The 17,165-nt window shown below is 41.3% G+C and overlaps 1 protein-coding gene across 1 annotated transcript in view; it reads left to right on the top strand.

Moving 5' to 3' along the window:
* The window catches only part of LOC129705828 (polycystic kidney disease protein 1-like 1), a 221,641-nt gene extending 208,444 nt beyond the window's left edge, over positions 1-13,197 (top strand). Inside the window, 3 exon segments of the mRNA XM_055649665.1 lie at positions 706-843; positions 1,236-1,381; positions 9,323-13,197. Coding sequence (XP_055505640.1) covers positions 706-843; positions 1,236-1,381; positions 9,323-10,058 — 1,020 coding nt within the window. The 3' untranslated portion in view covers positions 10,059-13,197.
* Positions 13,198-17,165: the final 3,968 nt, after the last annotated feature.

Here is a 17,165-nt window from a genome sequence, read left to right as displayed (position 1 = left end):
TCTCCCCTTTTCCTAGTCGGCCACCATTTAGATAATAGTCTGCTTTCCTTACCTTATGAAGTAAGGAAGTAAGTTAGCCTGGAATATGTTGTTTTATTGAAGAAAATATTATAGTTTAGAGCAACAGCATGACGTTTAGTTAATTAGGCTAAATGAGTTGGAGAAACAGTGCATGCAATGGCTGGATGCAGATTTGCATCCATTAGCACCCATCTACTGAGTCACATGTCTCAGCCAAATCACAGCATGGAATTTCAAGCAGATACAGTAATTTTGGAAAGGTGACTGAAGTACTGCCCTTTGAAGCTGAGAGAACCAACCTTTGAAAAACATAGAAAAGGATACCAAGACCAACTCTTATCTGCCTGCACATAATCCATATCCTTCTACTCCCTGTATATCTAATGTCTCTTAAACACGACTATCACAACTGCCTCCACCACCACTCCCATGGAGGTGGAAAAGGAAACATAGTAGAAAAATGGTCACCATAAACCAAATTAATTTGATTTAAGGATGCACTGTTAAGAAGTGGTGTTTGAGGATATTAATGAAATAGTTTGAGCAATAGTTTGAAAACTTGGAAGCAGATTTTAAATTAAAATATGTGTGTGGGTGCGCATCCTTGAATGACAGGTAAATAACCTAAAAGTAGAAGTAACATTACACCAGAATATCTTATTACACATTTTTCTTCTTCCTCAGAACTTTTACCTGGATGAATTTGAAAACTTGATGGATGAATTGTTGTTCCGACTGAATGCACTGTCAAACAGTCTTCACTACTCTCTAGCAGAAAAGCCACATTATCAATTAGCTCATGGTTATTACTACAACCAAGAGGTAACTTGAATAGACTGATGCTTATTACTTACTGTAAGATTTTGAGACCTCCATTGATATTGGTTTAAATTTCTTATGGTTAACTTCAATCATTGCTCGGCATTACGTTTATATAAAATAATCCGATTATTTCAAAGAAGTATTTGTCCTATTATGTTAATTTTACACTCTGAGGAGTGTTGGACACATGTACTTGGTAAAAGCAATAATTATAGAAAATTGGGGAACAGAATGTTTACTGTCCCTTTGGCAAGTTATAAGTTTAAAATGAATCACATCACAGATTAAGTGTGATAAAACATTTATCATTCAAGTTTAAATGAGATGTCTGCATTCTAGACACTTACTGATCTCATGCAGTATTTTATCCAAGTAATTATTTTCTGTCATAGACTCACAGATTTAATGAAAATCATTTGGAGCATAAAGTTTACAAACTTGAAGAACTATTCAGGAACAATCTGCAGATATATCAACTCTTAATTCCAGGAAAAGAACACAATTCTGATTCAGACATCACAGATATCAAAATGCTAAGGTAAAACAATTGTTAATTGTAAGTAAGGAGGAGTTTCTGTGCTGCTTTTGACAATTTTAAACTGCTCAACAGCCCTCTTCATGTATGTGCCACATAAAACTACATACCTATCTAAATGTATATTAAAATAAGATATATACAAAATGCTGGAGTAATTCAACGGGTCATCTCTGGACAAAAGGAATGGGTGACATTTCGGGTCGCGATCCTTTTTCAGAATGGGAGTCAGGGGAGAGTGAACTTAGAGATATGGAAGGGTAAGGTGTGAAAACAACAGATCAAAACAGACGTTGATCAAGGAAATGTAGAATGGTTCATTATTGGCAGCGAGAAAGTTGATAACAAGACATAAAAACAGTAAAATTAATCAGGAGGACAGTGAAACTAGTCGGAGAACTAAGGTGGGGGAAGGATGGAGAGAAAGAGAAAGCAAGGGTCACAAAAAAATCAATATTCATACCACTGGGTTGTAAACCACCCAAGCGAAATATGAGGTGCTGTTCCTCCAATTTGCGTTTGGCCTTTCTCTGACAGTGGAGGAGGCCCAGGACATAAATGTCAGTATGGGAATGGGATGAGGAGCTAAAGTGTTTGGCAACCGGGAGGTAGCGTAGGCCTAGGCGGACTGAGCGAAGGTGTTCAGTGAAACGATCGCCGAGTCTTCGCTTGGTCTCTCTGATGTACGAGTCCACACCTGGAACAGCGGATGTAGTAGAGGTTGGAGGAGGTACAAGTGAGCCTCTGCCTCACCTGAAAGGACTGTCGGGGTCCTTGGACGGAGTCAAGGGAGGAGGTATAGGGACAGGTATTGCACCTCTTGGGGAAAAGGGGGAGGTTTGGTTGGGAAGGAAGGATGTTGTTGTTTTGTGGTCTGAAAACCATATTGTGTTCTCAGTTCTGTTGTTCAGCAGTATCTTATTAAAAATACTACAGGCAACGCAGACTCTATCCCCAAAGTCTGTTACACAAATAATGTTATCAAAGATTATGCATCTTTCCATATGTCATTTGGATGCTTTGCTGCTAGGTTAGCCCATATATATCATCCTATCCCAGATTCTGGGTTTTCTACTTGAGTAGGAGTGTAAGTGGGCAGATTTGGTGAGAGTGCTATAGATTTTCAACTCGTATATGTTTGCAAGTGTTTTTTTTTTGCTTTTTGCTTATGCAGTTTTAATGGCAGTATTTTCACAGTATTAAGTTGGGCTTCTGTTGCTGTTTGATTTCTATGGTGATGTGAACAATAGCAAGACATTTTGTGTCTTGCAGCAACTCCATTGGGATGGGAATAGTGCGGGCAAGGGTGAGGTCTTAACCACTGGGCAATCAAGATACCACATTGATGCTGGAGAACCCTGAACACCACATGGTCCACTAATTAATATTTAAATGTAAAATGAAAGGCTGATTTCCACTCCTTTCATAATAATAACTAATAACTTTATTTATAAAGCACTTTAAACAACTGCAGTTGCCACAAAGTGCTGTACATGAGAACTCATGGACAAGAAGTTATTACAAACCATTAAAAACCGTAAAACAAAGGACTATAAAACAGTAAAAATTAAAAGACATTAAAAGCACTAAAAACAGGAGCAATGTCTCAGCCAGTGTCGAAAGCCAGAGAATAAAAAAGAGTTTTTAGGGTGGATTTGAAGATGGACAGTGATGGGGCCTGTCTGATGTGCAACGGCAAGGTGTTCCAGAGTGCCGGAGCAGCAACAGAAAAGGCTCTATCCCCTCTGAGCTTCCGCTTAGACCTTGGTACCTCAAGGAGCAGCTGATCAGCTGACCCAAGGCACCGGGCAGGAGCGTATGGGTGGAGCAGCTCAGAGAGGTAAGGCGGGGCGAGTCCATTCAACGATTTAAAAACAAATAAAAGAATTTAAAAATGAACTCGAAAGTGCACTGGGAGCCAGTGAAGGGAGGCCAAAATTGGCGTAATGTGCTCCCTCTTTCGAGTTCCGGTTAAGAGGCGAGCGGCAGCATTTTGAACCAGCTGGAGACGAGCCAATGAAGCTCGTGCGACTCCAGAGTAGAGTGCGTTACAGTAATCCAGCCTAGATGTAATAAAGGCATGGATTACTGTTTCAAAATGCTGCCGCTTGAGAATGGGCTTCACCTTTGCCAGCTTCCTTAGGTGAAAGAAGCTGGACTTAACTACCGCGCCTATTTGTTTATCTAGTTTAAAATCACCGTCCATCCTAAAACCCAGGTTTAAAACTGTTGGCTTTACGGACAATGCCAGTGGACCCAAGTCAACAAGGGGAGGTTCACGGCAGCCATTGGGGCCAAACAAAATCACCTCTGTCTTTTTTTAATTAAGTCCCAGAAAGTTTAATGCCATCCAGGACTTAATGTCCTTAAGACAAGACAGAAGTGATTTTAGAGAATAGTCGTCATCCTTCCTGAGTGGCATATATAACTGGCTATCATCTGTGTAAAAGTGAAAGGAGATGCCATGCCTTCTTAAAATTGAGCCCAGAGGAAGTAGGTATAGAGAGAAGAGCAGGGGCCCTAAAATTGAGCCCTGTGGAACCCCATATGCCAAGGGAGCGGCGGAGGATTCAAAGCCAGCAAGGCTTACACGCATGGTTCTGTCTGCCAGATAGGACCTGAACCATCCCAGGGCACTGCCACAGATGCCCACTTGGTGCTGTAATCGGGAAATTAACATTTTCCACTGAACTGTTTATTGATCTTTTCATGAAAGATTTCCCCTGCGAATCTCCATTATATTGAGATATTTTTATATATCTGTGCTTAATTTAATTAAATTTTTCATCACATGACTCCATAGAATATATTGCCCTTCATTTCTCTGCCATTGTCTGCCAACTACCTACTCACTTCACTGACCTATTTCCTCTTGCATTTTACCATTATCTTTCAATTTATATTATTCAGTCGACTTTGATGTTCCATCTGCACAAATCGTTAAGAGAAAAGCAGAGCAAAAATGTCTTGCGTTTCCATTTTGAGTTCAATTATAATCTGGATATTACACTGGAAGCTGTGCTAGGCAAAGAACTGATTTTTTTCTCCCCTTGATTTTCTGGTGAAACCATTTTGCTTTGTGCCATTAAAAAAAATCTCTCAGCTTTAGAACATTTCTTTTTTACAGTAATATTTTTGCATTGCAAGTGTACTAATGTGTGGTCAATCAAAGCACCTTAAGCTAATGCAACATGCTTAATACAGCTGTACCGCAGGCACGTGCCGTGGGAGTAATGATACTATAGGTAGGCAAGCGTAAGTCTTTAAAAGGAGAAAAATCCTCTAAACCGCGCATGCGCATGGCCCTGGAGCGCTTTCCTCTGAGTTGGTGTACTCCTCTCAAAAGCACCGAAAAAGGAAAAGTAAGTGATGTTGTTCTTCCTGAAGGAAAGTTTAATTTGCCGCAAGGCTTCTAAATCTCCTCAATCATTTTTCTACACAGTCCCCTATAGTCAATGGTGGGGGACGGAGGATGAAGGCTTTAGGTGTTGAGAGAGGTGGTTTCTTCGGGGCTGCTCCAAATTAAAAAAAATCTCTCAGGTTTAGAACATTTCTTTTTTACAGTAATATTTTTGCATTGCAAACTAATGTGTGGTCACGTTGCTAATGCAACATGTTGTCATCTTATTGAAATGACTATAGGTAGGCAAGCGGCTTTACAAAAAAATCGCGAATTTTCTCCCTGAAGGGAAAAAATAAAAAATTTATTTGCCCATTATTAAATTATTTTTTAATAATGGGTGGGGGAGGAGGACCAGGTGGAGAGATTGGAGGGAGCACACCAGGACGTTGTTCCTTCATCACAATACCATGACATGTGAAGGGATCAGAGTCTGTGCCAGGGGTTAAAGATGCGGGGAGGGCAGGAGTGTTGAGAAGGAGGAAGATCATATCAGGCTCACTCACCACTGCTGCAACGCTCCGGGCACGAACAGCAGAACTGGCCGCCACTTCCGGGGAAGGAAGCAGGTCGGGTGACTGCGAGTGGCCGCCGGGACCCAACAGCAGAACCGGCTGCCACTTCAGCGCCTTCTGCCAGCCCTCTCGCCTCTGGCAGTGCTCTCCGTCTGAACACCTCTCACCTGCCGCTCGCCGGCTTCACTCATGTCAGTTGCTTCCCCCAAATCCTTCAATTCCCACAGCCGAGTAACCTCAATTGGTCCCTTGAACGCTCTGTCGGAATTTAAGGATTTGCGGGAAGCCGGCCGGCGAGCGGCAAGTGAGAGGTGTTCAGACGGAGAGCACTGCCAGAGGTGAGTGGGGACCAGCAGAAGAGGCTGAAGTGGCAGCCGGTTCTGCTGTCTGGTCCCAGCGGCCGCTCGCAGTCACCCGAGCTGCTTCCTTCCTCAGAAGTGGCGGCCAGTACTGCGCTCCGTGTCAGGAGCGCTGGGGCAGCCACCCGAGCTAATTCACTCCACAACCACAATCCAGTGGCTCCGTGCCCGGAGCGTCGCAAGTGGGTTACTGGCCCCGATCCTCTCCTTCACAACGCTCCTGCCTTCCCCGCAACTTCACCCCGGGACAGACTCCTCAAACACTGTGAAAGGAGCTCTTCCCCCCACCCACCCCGGGAAATAGAGTATTTAAAAACATAAAGTACCAAGAAATGTACTTTCCACGGTATTGGTACACGAACTCCATTCTTCTCTCTTTGCTTCCGAACATACCCTTCAGATAATGGCAATCCATATTTGAAAAACCCACCAAGAAACTTGAGCTGCGCATGCGCAGTACAGCAAAGGCAGAATTTCAGCTGCTTCAGCTCCGCTTGAATTTGACGGCTTCAAGCAGCGCGGACGGCACGTGGGCTGCACAGACCTTCAAATGTTACAAGTGCTGCGGTTGAAAGGCACGGAGAATTATGCCTACCTAAGAGATCGATCTCGTAAATAGGCATAATTCTCCCAAGCCTTACTATTTATATTTAATGATTACCATGTCATAATTTTAGTCAGGGCAAGCAGTGCCTACCTTGCCTATCCTGACGGCACGTGCCTGAGCTGTAGACGAGCTTAATCACAAAATGTAAGCATCACATGTAAACCCCCCAGTTCTAACCAACTGAAAATGACTTTAGAGATAAAGGCAGAACCACTTCAATGAATTATACAGAACCATTCATTAGTTATATTGGGGGCATTTTTGTGAGTGCCAACTTTTTGTCAGTGTTGGACCAACTAAGGAACTTATGACAACATTGTGAATAAATTACCAGAACAGCAGTCCAGAGACGAGGTTTAATTATGTGGTAATTTATTGAAATCCCAACATAGCAGCCGGGGAATATAATTTAGTTAAAAGTATCAATACGGGATGAAGCTTGTATGCATTGTCTGGTTCCCCATCTGGTTCACTAATCTTTAGGGATGAAATCATCGTCCTTATCCAATCTAGCCCATGTGACTCCAGGATCACAGCTGCTATTTGAAAGGGTCCAGCAAGACCATAAAACAGTACTGCACAAGAACTGGTGCTTCGGCCCACAATGTCTGTGCCTAACATGATGCCAAGACCATCTCTTATTACCTGCACATAATCCACATCCCTTTATTTCCTGCATATCCATGTGCCTATCTAAAGTCTCTTAAATGCCATTTTCGTATCTACCTCAACCACCACCAGTGGCACCACGTTCCCTGCACTCACCACCCGCTGTTTAAAAAGATTGTCCTGCAAATCTACTTTAAACTTTTCCCCTCGCATCGTAAAGCAATGCCCTCTAATATTTGATATTTCCATCCAGGGAAAAAGGTTCTGGCTGTCTACCTGATCTATGCCTTTCATAATTGTATATACTTCTATCAGGTCTCCCCACAACCTCCACTGTTCCAGAGAACACAATCCAAGTCTGTCCAGCCTCTCTCTGTGGCTAATACCCCCTAATACAGGCATAATTCTGGTAAGTCTCCACAGCATCTTTTCCAAAGCCTCCACATCTTTCCTGTAATGGGAATGACCAGAACTGAATACAATACCCCAAATAGGGCCCAACGAAAGTCCTACAAATCTGCAGCATGACTTCCTGACTGTTATACTCAATGCCGTGACCTATGAAGGCCAGCATATCATAAGCCGCCTTTACCACCCATCAACTTCCCCTTTCAGTAAGTTATGGACTTGAACCTCAAGATCCCTCTGTACATCAATGCTGTTAAAGCTCATTATATTAATTGTCTTTCGTCCCCTAACATATGACCTCCTAAAGTGTAACATCTCATACTTACTTGGATTAAACTCCATCTGTTAATTCTCTGCCCATTTCTGTAACTAACTGATCTGTATCCATGGTCCACACGCCCACAGTCCACAATCGTGGTGTCATAGAAACATAGAAAATAGGTGCAGGAGTAGGCCATTCGGCCCTTCGAGCCTGCACCGCCATTCAATATGATCATGGCTGATCATCCAACTCAGTATTCTGTACCTGCCTTCTCTCCATACCCCCTGGTCCCTTTAGCCACAAGGGCCACATCTAACTCCCTCTTAAATATAGCCAATGAACTGGCCTCAACTACCTTCTGTGGCAGAGAATTCCACAGATTCACCGCTCCATGTGAAAAATGTTTTCCTCATCTCAGTCTAAAAGATTTCCCCTTTATCCTTAAACTGTGACCCCTTCTTCTGGACTTCCCCAACATCGGGAACAATCTTCCTGCATCTAGCCTGTCCAACCCCTTAAGAATTTTGTACAGTTCTATAAGATCCCCCCTCAATCTTCTAAATTCTAGCGAGTACAAGCCGAGTCTATCCAGTCTTTCTTCATATGAAAGTCCTGACATCCCAGGAGTCAGTCTAGTGAACCTTCTCTGTATTGTACTATGGCAAGAATGTCTTTCCTCAGATTAGGAGACCAAAACTGTACGCAATACTCCAGGTGTGGTCTCACCAAGACCCTGTACAACTGCAGTAGAACCTCCCTTGCTCCTATACTCAATATTGAAGCAGTGCAGCGTAGGTTCACCAGGATGGTGTGACTGACATATGATGAAAGAATGGGTTGACTGGGCTTGTATTCACTGGAATTTAGAAGGATGTTTCTATGTTTCTAGCTGATTAGTGCTTTTTAGCAATACCTTCAATTCATGAAAAGATTGCAAAACTGAATGCAACTTCTGCTTAAAAAGCCATGGTTTTGCAAAACCCGGGAAAGCTCTGCTGAATAAATAACAACAATTACATGTCTGGATATTTCACATATGCCCACATCTACCAAGGAAAACCAGCGACATTTATGCTAACCAACTGTTCGGTTTTCCAATGATTTTTCATTCTTGTTCCTCAGGACATTTTCAAAAATCTGTGCCTAGACCATCCAATACCTCCACCTTATTTGTGTGTTCTGATGTTTTCAGAAAATATTCTTTGCAAAATGTCAACTGCCGTTTACAACCCTCTGCTGCCTGCCTCTGAATTAACCGATATTCTCCATTAGAAAATGTGTTCTGTAATATTGATGCGAGGCATTTCCCCATAGAAAGTTTGACAAATTCTTCTTTCGACTGGTGAAATGACCAAACGCCAACATTAATTTTAATTTTCTCCTTCCATTTTTTCTTTCCCTTTCGTTCTTTAAGTTTCAGTGTTACGGTTATGGCCAGAACAAAGAGTAAAGCCATTTCACAGAAACATACCCAACTAGCCCCCAGCAATTGGATCTTAGTTTGATACTCCATCACAGCTCTGTTTATCTCGACCCTAATTGGAGCCCCTAACATGTAGATATATGTACACACACACACACAAACACACCAACACATATGCATGCGCGCATGCACACATGAGCACACACACGCGCATGCATACATGCACGCATGCAGATGCACACAGAGACTTTGTTGGAGTCAATGCTGCATGGTACCAATTAAATATCGAGAAGGATTTTTATTTACATCTCCTTATCAATCAACTACAATCAACTACTTAAAGTTGTTCTTCTCATTTTAGGTCCAAGCTCGAGTTAGAGACCCTTCATCAACTTCAAATCTCCCAAGAAAACATGTTTAGAACATCTGAAAGTGCTCAGAGTGGTCGTGGATCGACATACCCCCAGAAGAGGGTTGATGTAGATTCTTCGATTACACGAGATGACGTTTCATTCACTGATGACAGAGCTGTAAATATTGTTCCCTGCAGTGTTTCAGATCCACCAGAAACATTCTGCAATTCCGACTCTTGCACTGTGTCCACCCAGAATGAATCTCCACAACCAGTGGACTCCTTAAGTGCTGAACATTATAATCTTGCAAAACTAGGAGATACGCTGCCCCATGTCTTGTGTGGAATTAAATGTCCAGAGAAGCAGGCGGCACAGACACGGATGCTGGAGAGTAGACTGACTGGTCAGCAACGTAGCTCCTCAGCCTGCACCTCAGGAAAGAACCGTAAACAGCTTAAACGCTCACACACAACAGTTATTCAGATCCTCGACAACACCAAGGACTTATCAGTTAAAGCGATTAAAGTCTCGCAGCAAACTACTTCAGGCAAGTGCCTTGGAAACCAAATTGTCCACCCAAGCACTGAACACCAATCTCCATCTGAGCAAAACAATATGTCAGAAAGACATGCTCGAATATCAGAGAATTCTGAAAGTTCAATCCAGTCTTCAGGAAGCAAAGGTGAACAAGATGAAATTGTAGGTATGCCCGATCTTCCGGGATGCGTAAAGCAGTGTTGGTGATTATTCATAAAATAGAGAGAAGCTCATCCACCTTTGTATTCAATTTCCCTTTCGATTCAAGTAATTCTATTGGCAAATTTGTTCTTGTTTTTTTTATTTTCCATATTTAATCAAAGCATATGTAATATATTAGTGATTTTGTTTGAAATTCTAAATTCTATTGCAGTCCTCAAAAGGCTAATGATTTTGTTAATATAAACCATAATACTGAGCCCTACTTTAAAAATTAACATTTCTTTCTTTTTGAGTGTTGCAATCATTGTTTTTGGATGGAGGAATGCAAATTGGAGACATCAGTCATTGGTCTTTGGTGCTAAACAGATTTAGATTATCAGCCGCTGGCTGTTGTTTCGTTTGAAATCAAAGGAACTAAACATGATAAGTAAGTAGTTAAGAGTTTAAGAAGGAACTGCAGATGCTGGAAAATCGAAGGTACACAAAAAAGCTGGAGAAACTCAGCGGGTGCAGCAGCATCTATGGAGCGAAGGAAATAGGCAACGTTTTGGCTGGAATCCTTCTTCAGACTCAGTAAGTGGAACTGGTTGGAGATGCTCAGACTCCTGATTAGTGTGAAGGAAGAGAGATAAATCCATTTCTCTTGCTCAATCAACTCCACACAATGTACAATATCAATTCTTTACAATGTTTTTTTTCCCCAGGATTTCACTCCAGAAATATTCTCTGTTATGTTCTACAGTGGTTAGCTGGAGAGAGAAAATAGGAGCATGAGTAGGCCATTCATTTCTAAGAATGAATGAATAATTAAATAAGTTTATAAGTTTATTGGCCAGGTATGTACACATACAAGGAATTTGCCTTGGTGCTCCGCTTGCAAGTAACAACACAACATACAGTAACAATTAAGAATGACACATAAAACATTAATAATATAGTTTATGGGCTTCCACTACCATTCAACACGATCATGAATGAATTTTCTTCCTGCTATTTTGCTCCTATGTGTTCATGCTGAATGCCTCTGCTTTCCTGGACTTTCGACATCAATCAGAGCCTTTCACTGCTCTACTCAAAGCACTCAAACTTTCTACCATCTCCAAGTACTTTTTGATGTGTGGGGAATGGAATGGTATAGATCATGTGCAGGCAGATGAGATTTGTTTATCTTGGCATCATGTGGCTAGCAGACATTGTGGGCTGAAGGGCCTGTTCCTGTGCTGTACTCTTCCATATTCCATCTTCCATATTCTACTCAAGTAGAATTAATGCAGCAATTTCTTGCTCCGTCATCACTTATTAGCTTCAGCCAGTGATCTTTTAATTCAGTAAGAAGCAACCCGTACCATTCCACACATCAGATTTACCCTCAGTGAAGCAGTCATTGCCTTCACCTGGGATTTCCATTCCAGTATTTCATGGCATCATCTGACAATATTTTAGTCATCTTCCCAGGTCACCATATTCTACCTGAAATAACTTTGAATTATCACCTACCTGGTCACAGTCTTACCATTTATTTTGCCCGTGGCCCTCTACTTTCCCCACAAAGAACCACCCACATAGATCTTCTTGGACTGCTGAGCGAGTTGGGCTGAAGGGCCTGTTCCCATTATGTATTTAAACTAGAAATTAGACAAATATAGATTGCACCCACAAATAGCACTAACAATCCCGATACATCCAATAAAAATTCAATTTAATGTGATCGATTTAATGGGAAATGCGGCCCATGTGAGTTTAATGGAAGCGGACTCTGATGATTGTGTAAGGAACGGGAATGGGGCCAGGTAACCTAGAAAATAGAAAAATAGGTGCAGGAGTAGGACATTCGGCCCTTCAAGCCAGCACCATCATTCAATATGATCGTGGCTGGTCATCTAAAATCAGTACCCCGTTCCTGCTATTTTACCATATCCCTTTATTCCTTTAGCCCTAAGAGCTAAATCTAAAGGGCCTGTCCCACTTTCCCAAGTTATTCACGAATTCTCCCGAGTTTTCAAACTCGCAGAATGTTCGTGACGAGTCCGTCGGAGTCTGTGGATATATCGTAGTGGCTCGTTATGTCAGCCGTCGGTACTCTGGGCATCAGGTAAGTCGGGACGTTTTTTCAGCATGATGAAAAATGTCCACGAGTAAAAAAAAGCCCCGAGTACCTACGGCTGGCATAACGAGTCGCTACGATATATCCACGGACTCGTTACGAACATTCTGCGCCTTTGAAAACTCTGGAGAATTTGTGAATAACTCAGGAGAATGAATAACTTGGGAAAGTGGGACAGGCCCTTAACTCTCTTTTGAAAACATCCAGTGAATTGGATTCCACTGACTTCTGTGGCAGAGAATTCCACAGATTCACAACTCTCTGGGTGAAAATCTTAAATGCCTATCCCTTATTTTTAATCTGTGATCCCTGGTTCTTGACTCCCCCAACATCAAGAACATTTTTCCTGTATCTAGCCTGTCCTAACCTTTAAGAATTTTAAGGAACTCAAATCCTTGAAACTCAATAACTTGATAAGGAATGGTAAAAGGAGTTGAAAAGGAACGCGGGCATGAGGTCAGAGTGAGATTAAAATGCACACCTTGGATATCACCTGGAGACCAAGATGCTAAATATTTGGGATTTCTGAACAATCAGGCAGTGGATTATTGCAGTTTTACAGCTGAAAATCCAAATTCAATCATAATAAAGTGAAAAAAACAATTCAAAAGGACATTAATGCCACATAATAAGAATGAAGGCAGCAAATTTTATCATTGAATGTTTACATTGTTTATGTAGTGTTAACTTTATTACTTAAAAGAGATTTGGATGTTAATTAAAATGTTTTGCAAAGAGTATTGGATATTTTACACAAAATGAATATTGTGGAAAATAAAGAGGGGATTCACACAAAAATATGACCTTTACACAATTTGCTCATTGTAATATTTTGTTGATTCTGTAAATAACTGACTTTAGGTGCTTGAGATGGTGTTCAAATAAGTATGTAAACAATTTGTACATATTGGATTGTAAAATATATACAAACGTTCATTTTTTGTGTTATGGTATAGTTATGGGCTTAACTATTTTAGAGAGGGAGCAAACATTTTTTTACCAGTATTTGGACATATGAGCTTCTTCCGTTGGAGGAAATGTTACTTATACATTGTTCTTTTGTAACAAGTTTAAAAAGTCTGGGGAAGAAATAAAATAAAATTTTGATTTATTTTAGTGATGTGTCTTGCATTATTACACTGCCATCTATGATGTGCAATTTATGGATTACTATAGACTGTGAATCCATTACTTTGTAGTTGCAATGTAATGTACTGCAGCCTAGAAATCTGACCCACTTTATTTGTTGAAATCATCCACAAAACGTTAGTGAACAACATCTGGCCTGTGGTCTGGATTCTGTTCTGCCTGGGGTACTCAGTGTAAACATGTTTGCCAATGGTCTTGCTTGTGGTTGATTCAGCTCCTTTCCTAGTAACGGAGCAACTCCTGCGAACGGTGAACCGTGGCATACATCAGGATATATAGCGGGTGGGGAGCACTTTCGCCCCGCTGCACCCGAGGCAAAAAAAATAAGGCAGCCTGAAGAATGGGTCTTGGCCATTTCTCCCAGCACCATTTCCAAAGAGAGAGGGAGGGGGAGAGAGAGAGAGAGAGAGAGAGAGAGGGCAGTCTCATGGATAGACCCATCCTTGGAGCAACTGCCAGACTCAAGTCACTGGGTTCCTCTAGGTATTCTGACCCAGCTCTTAGTTCCATTTGACTCTCAATGGTCTTATGCATGGACTTAACGGTTTCAGCCGCTCCAACCCATGCTTCCTAAAAGATGTTCCACTTTATTATTTGCTTCAAAACTTTCACAAAACCTTTAATCTTCCTTTCAGGAGCCACGGATCAGGACATAAAAGTTTGGGCATATAGGAGCAGCAGGACATCATCTGGCACTTTGAACTTGCTTCACCATTCATCAGTTATGGCTGATTCTCTACCATCTTTTCCCATGCACGATCTCCATATCCATATCAGAAATCTATTGATCTTTGTTTTAAATAAACTAAGCCTCCATTGCACTTCCAAGAGAAATATTCCCAAGAATCACTTACCTCTTTATGAAAAACTATTGCCTTGTCTCAGGCCTAAACAGTCAGTCCTTTGTTTTGAGACTGTGACCTTGGTTCTGGTCTCCTCAGAAAGGGAAGACATCCAGCTTCCACCTTGTTGGTCTATCTGTCCCCTTCCTTTGATCTGAATGTTCGGCTTGCATCTTTTGCCTCCACATATGGTACTTCCAATGTTGTTTTTTGTTTTTAGATTCCAACATCTGTAATCTCTTTTATATTTTTATGATTAGTCAATCCTGACTTTCCTTTCAAAAATCAATGCTGACTCAAATCAATCCTATTATTCTTTTCAAGGTTTTCCATTATTACAATCTTCATTATAGATTTCAGTATTTCTCTTACCAGTAGGTCAGTAGTTATCCATTTCCCCCCTCCTTTTTTAAATAGCTTGACTTGCATTTGCTGCCCTTCATTCCACAACTCCAGAATTGAGGAAGGTGAAAATGAGGGTAATTTCTATTTTGATATCTACCTCTTTCAGTAATCTGGGATGTACATTAATGAGAGTTATTTTATGGAGAGCTGAGCAAGGACAAACGATCACGTGGTGTGCAGAAAAGGAGATTCAAATACACTATAAAAACATTTCTCAAGTGTTTCACATTGATAAATACTACTGGCAACAATATGCATTGGATCACCCTGTTTGATGTACCTGCATTAAAAGTGTTGCTTGTTCAAATGACAAAGCCATAATAGAGGAAGCAAAGAAAAGAGAATCGCAAAAATCATTAACTACTGATGCTGGAATTCTCTCCCACATTCGGCAGCGGAGGGCAATTCACTGGATGTTTTATAGAGAGTTAGATAGAGCTCTTAGGGCTTATGAAATCAAGAGATATGGGGAGAAAGCAGGAACGGGATACTCTTTTTGGATGATCAGCCATGATCATATTGAATGGCAGTGCTGGCTCGAGGGGCCGAATGGCCTACTCCTGCACCTATTTTCTATGTTTCTATGCTGCAGCATCCCTACACTGTCACCTGTGTGGGAGAAACTTTAGACCTCAGATTTGTCTAATTCGGTCATCTCTGTACTCATTGTAACGCCATAGACTCGATGTCATGGCCTCACCCAAGAATGAGCAACAACAACAACATCATTGGGTCCTAGAACTGATCAGCTTTTGCTTTCAGCAATTCTCTCATATTTGCTTTACATATACTAATTTTTCTTCATTGTTTCCAGATCCTTATCTCCTCTGATTTTTCTTGCTACTTTTCCATGCAGACAGACAAGTGTGGATGAAGTTCTGAAATCTTAACTTAGTGTCTCTTTCCACTGCCTGAACTGCTGTGATTCCTGCATTTTCTATTTTTATGATGTTTGCGGTTGCTTAATTCATCTGCCATTTATTATTCCCCATTACAAATTCTCCCATATGTCTGGGACATCGATTAACAACATATTATAAATTGCTTTCACATGTTTTTCAAAACTTAATTTTCACTTTCCAAGTTTCTTGCTCTCTAAACTATTAAAGAGCCACTCACACAATTCATAAGCTATGCTTTTCTTTAAGTTATAAGAAGATAGTATTTTTTTTCTTTCCATGTGTGCTACGGAAAATAGTTCAGAGTAACACAGTAGTGCGACGTGGAAATGCTGCCACAGACCTTCAGTGTTCTGGGTTCAACCTGATCTCTGGATATGTGGAATTTGCACATTCTCTTTGACAGTGTGAGTTTCCTCTAAGTCCTCTGGTTTCCCTTTAAAGACCTGCAGGTTAGTAGGTTAATTGGCTGTTGTAAATTGCTCATAATGTGTAGGAGTGACAGAACGTGGGGAATGTGGAAGAATAAAGTAAGGTTAGTGCAAATAGTTGCTTGATGGTCAGTGGGAGGCAGAAGGGGGTTGTTTCTGTTCTGAATGTTTCTATGACCCTCTGAATTACTCTTACTTCCTGTCTCTTTTGTGATCATTAACCACTTTTTAATAACTGAATGTTTTGCAACAATTTCCCTTCATCATTACGACTCGTGTATTTTAGGGAAATTTTGTCGGTGCACTGTTGTTTGGTTGCTTGTTTAGTAGAAAGTTGGTTAAAATGCCAGTATGCATGCCTACACTATGTTAATGTTCCAGTGATATAAAGTACAAAAGTGAAACATCTTAACTCTTAATATGCAGAAACTGGCTTTCAAAAGGTCACTTTGCTGCTGTATATTCTATGTGATTGTATATGAATTTAGTTTAGGTTAGTTTAGAAATACAACGCAGAAACAGGCCCTTCGGCCTACCGAGTCCGCGCCGACCAGCGATCCCCGCATATTAACATTATCCTGCGCGCGCACACACACACACGGGACAATTTCCATTTTTATACAAAGCCAATTAACCTACAAACCTGTACGTCTTTGGAGTGTGGGAGGAAACGGAAGATGTTGGAGAAAACCCACGCGGTCACTGGTGAACATACAAACTGCGTACAAACAGCACCCACAGGCAGGATCAAATCCAGGTCTCTGGTGATACAAGCGCTGTAAGGCAGCAACTCTATCATGGCGCCCCCATGCCGCCCTGTCAGAAAAATAAATTGTCAGAAACATTCGCAATTCTGTAACTCTCCTGATAAGGAAAACTGTCTGTGCCTTATTCCCTGAAAATAAATTGAAAACAAAGAACTGTTTTTCTATTGTTTTTGTGGAAACACCCCCAGAGAACAATTATGTATTAAATAAAAGATCAGTCTGTTTGGTGAAACTGGCCGGTCAAGTCCCTGGAGTTGGAGCAGCCGCAGGGTAGAGGTGAAAAGAGAGATCCGATAAGGAAAGGAAGACTGTGCATGGATTTGAAAGGAAGGAAGGGAGGAAGGCCTGGAATCAATGACATAGGAAACATGGAACTTGATAGGAGTTGCTGGAAGATTTGACACAGCCACACACGCACACACTCTCTCACACTCTCTCACTCGCACTCGATCACAATCGCTCTCACTCACACTCACTGACTCTCACACTTACTTACACATACAGTTGTGGCAACAATGCTGTTTTACAAGCATAAGGTACAGTCATAGGTGTAGA

This window comes from Leucoraja erinacea, chromosome 2 (genome assembly GCF_028641065.1).
Source record: "Leucoraja erinacea ecotype New England chromosome 2, Leri_hhj_1, whole genome shotgun sequence".
NCBI lineage: Eukaryota > Metazoa > Chordata > Chondrichthyes > Rajiformes > Rajidae > Leucoraja > Leucoraja erinaceus.
The sequence above is the reverse complement of the archived record's forward strand: the minus strand, read 5'-3'. Positions and strand labels throughout refer to the sequence as shown.